Source organism: Cyprinodon tularosa, unplaced genomic scaffold, assembly GCF_016077235.1.
Source record: "Cyprinodon tularosa strain WSP-4 unplaced genomic scaffold, ASM1607723v1 ctg284, whole genome shotgun sequence".
NCBI lineage: Eukaryota > Metazoa > Chordata > Actinopteri > Cyprinodontiformes > Cyprinodontidae > Cyprinodon > Cyprinodon tularosa.
The window spans coordinates 979656-988355 of record NW_024038990.1 but is presented as its reverse complement, the minus strand read 5'-3'; the positions used below and the strand labels follow the sequence as shown (position 1 = coordinate 988355).

Sequence of the window (8700 nt, the reverse complement as noted above, 5' to 3'; positions counted from 1 at the left end):
ATAACTAAACATAAAAATATATTTCTGAAATTAGCAAACTGCTGTATTATATAAAGAAAAACGCTTGCTGCATAACCATGTGAAACTCTTCTCTTTAGCAGCTGGTACGACTATAGATAAATTTACCAGCCTAAAGGCAACCAGAGGAAAATATAAAGAGTTCCCATCTGGGACATAAGCCACTAGTTTTGGTAGAGGTTGGAGGTTGAGGTCCAGTTCTAGGGACCGTTGCGTAAAAGACTAGGTCATTAGTAGGTGTATGTAACTAATTTAGTTTCCTGAGTCTTTAACAATATTCTGAACAATATTAACAATGTTTGTCAGAAAAAAAAGGAAACTGAAAAAATAGAAGAAAAACTGGACAAATGGTTAAATATTTCCGAGTCCGACACTTAACGAACTTAACGACCCCCCCTTTCAGACACTGTATGTATTGGGCATCACAGGCTAACAAAAGAAGCCAAACAATCCCCATTCCAAAGGGATGGACCCTTTCGTCTGTTCAATTTTGAGTGTTTTCAAAACTAAAACAAGGATTTATTGGGCTATTCCAAAAAAAAAAAAAAAAAAAAGAAAATTAAAAACAATCCACTGGCCTTTGTTTCAAAGTTTGAAGACGTTTCTCTTCACATCCAGGAAGCTTTCTCAATTCAGAATGTCAGGATTAGCGTTGAGTTCGAGGTTTTTATACAGTAGCCCAACAAAGCCTTGTTTTTGTTTTGAAAACATGCAAATTGAAACGTATGAATGAGTTTGGAATGGGGGTTGTTTGGTTTCTTTTGTTGGCCTGCAATGCCCCATACCCGTCTAATTGTCTGAAAGGTTGTTAAAGGGAATTGTTGGCCCGGCTGAATAGATGAGGTCTGCTCTCCTGTACAGGGGCTGGGACTGCGATGAATGGGAAGGGATTAACTTAATTGTTGCATTGTAGGTGTTTTAAAGCTGGAGTCCACCCCCTCTGTTTAAGGTTGGTTTAACCTGAGTCCAGAGAGAAGCTCACTGTGACACACTGCTTTTTGTATGTGTAAACTTCTGATCCCCCCCCGATATCTCTTTGAAGTCCAATAATAAAGCCAGGGGACAGAGAGATCCTGACAGAGTTGACCACAGAATTCTCCATCTTTTTCAACTCTCCTCTTCTACAGAAAAGTAACTTCTGTCTTGTGTTGGTTTATTTCTAGGACAATAAGGGGTTATTATCATTAACCCTATCACAACTGTTTGGTTTTTTCTTTTGGAAAACATTTCTCTTCAAGACCAGAATCAGGTACACGTGTCAGGCTAAGGTAGAGGTAGCGGATGTCTCACTGAAATTAAAACTCTGGTGCATGCTTTAAAAATGAAGCCCAAAAGCATTTTATCAGAAACACTGTTTGCTCTTGAGTCTTCTCATCAGAGACAAATGATCAATAATGTCCAAACGCACACTGATATCTGCCACGGTGCAGTTCTGGTGCGCTTAGAAAGGCTGTTTGGATCAACTAAATCTTTCTGTGAGAAGGAAGTTTGGCTAAACACTGCAGCCTTAATGAACAGAGATATTTATGTGCACTAAAAACTTGCAGAAAGAGCATGTTCCAGGGTTGCCAACTCCCTGAAAAAAAAGGGACACCTCATGTGCGTGCCAGCTGACCCCGATTGCCTTTACCCCTCCTGGCGTGGTGATTTTATTTTAGCCTCCCTTTGTGTGTGAAATGATTTTAACTATTTGATTGAAATCTGCATTGAATTAAATACATATTTTTGAGTAACATGAACACATGGAAAACAAGTTATTATCCAGCAAATCACTTTAATACAAATACCAACCTTTGCTGAATAAAGTAAGTATCTTAAACATAAGCCTGTCCTGCTTAACTTCAAACTGAATATATAAAAAAAACATAAATAGTGCACATTTTTGGTGCAACAGCAAACTTGTGCAAACATATTTGTGCCTTTAATGCAATGACTGTAGGCTAGAGAAAAAAGTAATAAGCTTAATGCCACATTATGTGGCGATATCCTGCTTTTTCCACTTCCTTTGAGCTCTTGCAGCAGTGAGGAGTTGTTTGTCTTTAAGTGCTGCTGCTGTTTAAGAAATATATAAGGATATGTATAGAGTAAAATTATTCATATTTTATTTTATTCTGAAACTAAGTTGATTTAAAGAACAAATACTTAAATTAAATTAATTAAAACAGTTTGAGCCACACTTTGGCGTTGTTTTGTTCAATGCGACCTGCGGAGCCATAGAGGACAAGATATCAGTAGGAGGCGCTAATGCAACTTTGTAACTTCCGTTTCTCCTACAAAATAAAAAGATAACGACTCGATATATTTCTTTTAACTGCAAATTATTTATTTTTTTGGCAAAATGTATGTTTATTTGTAAGTTAAATCTTAACGTTTCTTCAAAAGAAGAAAAACACAGAGGCTGAAAGTGGTGTTTGGTGCTGCAGCTTTGCTGGTGGGGCAGCTGCTAAGCTAACGGCTACATTAGTCGTTCTGCATTGAGCCAGAAGCTTGTAGCTCCTCTGCAAAACAGACTTATTATTAAAATATATAAATGATAAGGTTAAACAGTTGATTTTTGTTTTGTTGTATTCACTTTAGCCGTAGGTTGTAAGCTTAGACTTGTTAGCGGAAATGAGCGTGAAGTTATTTACAGACCAAGTTGTAACTTCCGTTTCCCATACAAAATAAAAGCATAACGTCTGGCTATATTTCTTTTTAAACTACATTTTTTTTTTCATAAAATGTATGTTTATTTGAAGGTTAAATATTTTCGTATGTTCAAAAGAAGAAAAACGCAGAGCCTGAAAGTGATGTTTGGTACTGCAGCTTTGTTGATAGGGCAATTGCTAAGCTAATGGCTACATTAGTCGTTCTGTAGTGAGCCGGAGAAACAGACTTATTATTAAAAAATATAAATGTTTATGGTAAACAGTTTATTTTTATTTTGTTGTCTTCACTTTAGGCGTAGGGTGTAGCTTAGAGTTGTTAGCGGAAATTAACGTGAAGTTATTTCCAGACCAGATTGTAACTTCCGTTTCCCCTACAAAATAAAAGCATAACGTCTGGCTATATTTCTTTTTTAACTGCGAATTATTTATTTTTTCGCAAATTGTATGTTTATTTGAAAATTATATCTATCGGAACCAGTTATTATAGGAAAACATTCTGAGCATTTTATGTCTTTTTCTGTTTTGGCTAGTTGAAATGTTGCTGTTTTGGTCGCTCAGGGGAACCGAGCACAGTTCATGTCGCTAGCTTAGCTATCCCAGCCTGCTAGCGAGTGATTTGCCAGCATGCTAATGGGGACAGTTTAACCGCAGCACACTGCAGTGAGGCTCTCCTGTCGGCGTCCGTAGAGCTTCCAGCCGAGCTGAAAGTCCACCGAGCCATGCGACAGTGGTCAGTCCCCACTGCGACCCCCCGCGCTGAGCCACTCCCGGGGTGCCTGTCTGTGTCACCCCCTCCATCAGGTAAGGAGGGGAACACCGGGAAGGATGAGAGGGGTTCGCTCCTTAATATTTTGATTTTAGTAGCTCACAATTTTCAATTTAAAGAACATATTTATAATACTGCACGGACATCGTGTTTAGTCTTTCCTACCTTGTTTATTTTAAAAGTTTTTGGTTGTGGGGGTCAACATCAGATCGCTTACTAAGACATTTTGCTTCTGAATTATGAGAGACGGTGTCAGATTTCTAGGAATTCTCCAAAATGACGAGTTTCCATTGAGCCAAGCAGAAGTTAGAAACAACAGATTAAAGCAGGAAGGCTGGCCATCACGCTGAGAAAACCTTATGTTAATTTATGCATCCTGGGAGGCTTTTAGTTGGATTCTACTCAGGACAAATTGACCAAGGTTAGTTTCAAGTGTCTGTGCCAAGTGTTTAAGAGGCTGCCAGAACTTTGAGTGACCCTACAGAGGAGCAATGCAGTCTATAGGCTGTATATCTATATTTATTTATTATGGGATGGGATTTAGTTGGAAGGAGGATTAGGCCAGGCTACAGATTATTTTTTTTTCTATTTCGAGAATAAAGTCATAACATTACGATAATAAAGTCGTAAAATTATGAGAATAAAGTCATAATATTACAAGAATAAAGTCGTAATAATATGAGAATAAAGTCGTAATAATATGAGAATAAATAATAAAATGATGAGAATAAAGTCGTAATAATATGAGAATAAAGTCGTAATAATATGAGAATAAAGTCGTAATAATATGAGAATAAATAATAAAATTATGAGAATGAAGTCGTAATATTACAAGAATAAAGTCGTAATATTACGAGAATAAAGTCATAAAATTACAATAAAGTCATAAAATATGAGAAAAAACTCGCAACGAGAATAGTTGTAACATTACAAAATAAAGTTGTAAAAGTAATATTACCAGAATAAAGTCATAAACTTCCGAGAATAAATTCGCAACATGAAAAGACGTAAAATTACAAGAATAACGTCCTAAAATTATGAAAATAAAGTTGTAAACTTACGAGAATAAAGTCGCAACAAGAATAAAGTTATAAAATTACAAGAATAAAGTCGTAAAATTACGAGAATAAATTCGTAAACTTAGGAGAATAAAGTCACAATGAGAATAGTCATAAAAATACGAGAATAAAGTAATAAGATTAAGAAAATAAAGTCCTGAAATTACGACAATAAAGTCGTAAACTTACTAGAATAAAGTCATAAAGTTACGAGAACAAAGTCATAAAATTATGAGAATAAGGTCGTAATATTACAAGAATAAAGTCGTAATAATATGAGAATAAATTATGAAATTTAATGCCAATTAATTGTCTTCATTTAAAAATCAATAATTTAATAATGATTTTTAATGATTTTTAATGACTCACAGTGTATAATGGAATGAATTTAAAGAAAAGCACGATTGAAGGTATTGTGGAGGACAATTTTTCCCCTTGTAATTTTATGACTTTATTCCCAAAATAAAAAAAAATCTTTAACCTGGTCCTAATACTCCATCGTATAGTTGAAGTTGCACAGCCTTGTAAAATATTCCAACCACTTTAACTTTTTCCTGAATGTCAGTCACCTCAAACACACAGATTAGAAAGGAATGTATTAAGGCCTTACTGCATAGACCAAGGTGACCAGATTTCTATAATCTAATCTAGTGACATTTCCAGCTACTAGATAAACATAAATATAATTTATGAAAATTAAATAGATACAGCTGTGCTTTAAGTTTTAAATAAGCTGTTATTATTTTGATAGGATGTAAATGTAAAGATTATATGATCCTAGTTAGATTTAGGGGTTAGGGCGGGCGTTCGGGCACAGTAAGCTTGTATGAGCTATGAGAACTTTTAAACAGAGCGTGCACGAGGAGAAATAGGCTTGTGCACGCTCTTGCACGCGCATTTTTTTTCAAGTGGAGAGTCTTTTTAAAAATTTGACAAAGTCCTCCACAATACCTTCAATCGTGCTTTTCTTTAAATTCATTCCATTATACAATGTGAGTCATTAAAAATCATTAAAAATCATTATTAAATTATTGATTTTTAAATGAAGATAATTAATTGGCATTAAAGTTCATTAAATATGATTATTGTGGCATTTTAAAATGCTTTATTTGGGGGAAAAAATGTATAAAAACAATTTTGTCAGATATATCATATCATGATATATTTGCAAGAATGGGGAAATTTCAGGAAATATATATATATGTGTGTGTGTATATGAATGAGAATAATTGGAACTTGTTGATGGCATTAACATTTTTTCCAATAGCATAAAAGAGAATTAAAAAGCATTAAGTTAGAGTTACTCATTCCTGTATAAACCCTGTTATAGCTCAAACCGTTGGTTTTACCCCTCAGCAGGAAAAAATAAATAAAAGTTGTTTTATAACAGGATTTCTGCCAGTCATTAAAAATCATTAAGTCATTGAATTAATATTTTTTTAAATACGTCCTTAATTGGCATTAAAGCTCATTAAATGCGATTAACATGGGATTTAAAATGCTTTATTTAAAAGATTTGTCGGATCTTTTATATCAGATATAAATGGTTCCGCATGGTTGCGTGTAACTGCTTCCTGTTGATCGTAAAGCCGTGTGTTCGGAAAATAAGCTTGAGGCGGGAAAAAGCAAATTTCAACAAAAGTGGCTGGAAAACCAGGAATTTGGGACATGGCTGCAGCCTGTCGACGGTAAAGATGACAAAGGATTTTAATGTGTGATTGTATAAATATATACAGGTGTGTGTGAGTCATGGGTACTTATTGATGCATTAAAACTATTTCTAAGAGCATTAAAAGAACATTAAATTAGAATTACTCATTCCTGTATAATCATAAAAGCCTCCTGAATGTTGTCTCTAACCTGTCTGATGTATTTATTTATTTATTTATTTGCATCAGGCTGTTTGTTTGTAATATTTGAGGCACAGAGAAGATGGGGCTTTTTAACTGACAGGGAATATTTAGAGTTCTATGTTTTTGCTGTGAAATATTCTGAATATTATTCTGAATACTTTTGCATTTGTCAGTTTTGCTTTATTCCCTGTAGTTGTGGAAATCCACAGAGCAGCAGAGGTGTTTGAATTCAAATGAACACGTCTTATCTGAGCTGCTTCATCTATTAATAATCCTTTGATAGATGATCAGTGTGGAGAGATAATTATAGCAGCGTTCATGTTTTGGTAACTCTTATAGACGGTCTGGTGTGAATGTCCTGAGAAATGGAGCTGCTTGTGTTTGCAGAGCCCAGGATGGAGGGATGCGAGGTGGAGCCACGCTACACCATCGAGCAGATCGACCTCCTGCAGCGCCTGCGCCTCTCCGGCATGACCAAGCCTCAGATCATCCACGCCTTGGAGTCTCTGGAGAGGCTGGACCCGGAGCACCGCCAGCCGCTCTGCGACTCTCACCCGGCTCCGCCCAACAGCGGCGCCTCGTCCTCCTCCTCTTCCTCCTCTCTCTCCCTGGCCTCCGCCACCACCCAGACCTCGGGCCTGGACGGCGCGGCTCTGTCCCCCAGCAACAGCTACGAGGCCTCGCCGCCGCCCTTGTACCCCCCCAGCGTGGTGGTGCAGCGGGCGTTCAGCTACGACATGATGGGGGAGGAGGAGTGGGACCTGGAGGAGAAGGTGGAGGAGTACATGAGGTGAGGAGCAGGAGAGGAAGAAAGGCTATTATAACATCAGATAATGACAGCTGCTGTCTCCAGAGCCACAGGCTTATTCTCCAGAACTGTAGTGGACTTAATTCAGGTCAGGTGTTCAGGGACGGCTGGAAAAAGCCGATTCTCAGCGAGGAGGTTTAGCTGGAGCTTTAACCAGCAGGTGATTTTTCTGTTAACTTTCATTTCTGTTTGCAGGAGAGACAGCAACCTGGTGAAAGAGGAGATCAAAACGTTCCTGAACAACCGGAGGATCTCCCAGGCAATCGTAGGCCAAGTTACAGGTATTCCTCCTTCCTGGTGATGTGAAAACCTTCATTTTACCTTATTTACCTAATTATTCAAGCAGTTAATCAGCTTTTTAACCCCCCTGGATGTGGAGGCTGCGGGGTTTATCGCAGCAGTACTAGTCAATCAAATTTGCTTTACCTAAAGCGGCATTTTTCTAAAGCTGTTGTTAAATTGTTGCTGATTCAAAGAAAGGCAAAGGGGATCCTATCAAGTTTAGGAATAAAATATGAGCGCTGACTGTGGATCTCATTTCCTTGACTTTATTTAATAAAACATCCTTTTCACATAGTTAATCGGCAGGTGGAATAAATATGACTATTATCTTGATTCATACGTTGCAGCTAATATACGAAACGGTTGAATTAAGAAATAAGAATAATTTCCTTCCCATTGAGTTCCGTCCCAGTGTTCACGGGGATGGACGTCTGTGTCTTCAGCAGGCGTAGAGCTAACAGAACTAGCAGCGTTACGAGGCAAGGGCTCAAACATGTACGGCTGGAAGCCTTCCAGTGTTTCCCATTAATGAATGTTCTCGTTTGGGCCCGCCACAGTCTCATTTGGTCTTTTTGGAGATGGTCAGTGGCGGTTCTACTCCCCGTGCAAGACCCACTCCAAGCGCCAGTTATATTTTTTTCGAAGCGCGCGTCCCGCCCTCCTTTATAAAAATGCCACCCCGACTGCCCGGTTCGCCCGTGCAGTGTTGCCAACTCAGCGACTTTGTCGCTATATTTAGCGACTTTTCAGACCCCTCCAGCGACTCTTTTTCGAAGAAGCGACTAACGACAATTCTAGCGACTTTTCTGCTGTCACTGGCGGCTTTTGGACGTCATACACACTCCGCTTTGTTTTTAAGAAATATAAAAAATATAACCACAGATGTCTGGGGGACAGTGATTCGCCTACGTGTTATGAATGCTGGCGTACCATAAATAATAAATTATGAACAGTTTAGTTTGTATCTTCAAGTCGTTGCCCATAGGAAGACGTTACTTGGATATAACCTAAAGGAATATCTTCAGAACAGCTCCAGAATATACAAAACTCATATGGGTGAGTAGAACATGATGTAATAACATAAAATCAAGGGGCTAGTGTAAAAAAAAACCCGGCGTTCCCCTTTAAGTGGGATACACCACTCTTAAAAATGTGCACACATGAAAACTCCCGAGGGTCAGAGACTCTCCAACCACAGTCTCTGAAAATCCTGTGGGAAACACTGAAGCCTTCACAGCAGAATGAAGTCTAGAAGCACAAGATCTAT

General features: G+C 37.9%; 1 protein-coding gene across 4 annotated transcripts in view; it reads left to right on the top strand.

Moving 5' to 3' along the window:
• Window positions 1-3058: 3058 nt before the first annotated feature.
• zgc:91944 (uncharacterized protein LOC436941 homolog) overlaps window positions 3059-8700 on the top strand; it is a 31312-nt gene continuing 25670 nt past the window's right edge. The window contains exons 1-3 of one of the 4 annotated variants that reach the window (XM_038290597.1): window positions 3059-3467; window positions 6731-7133; window positions 7347-7432. In XM_038290597.1, coding sequence (XP_038146525.1) covers window positions 3386-3467; window positions 6731-7133; window positions 7347-7432 — 571 coding nt within the window. In that variant the 5' untranslated portion in view covers window positions 3059-3385. The remainder of the gene's footprint in view (window positions 3468-6730; window positions 7134-7346; window positions 7433-8700) is intronic. The other 3 variants (XM_038290599.1, XM_038290596.1, XM_038290598.1) reach the window with 3 other exon arrangements.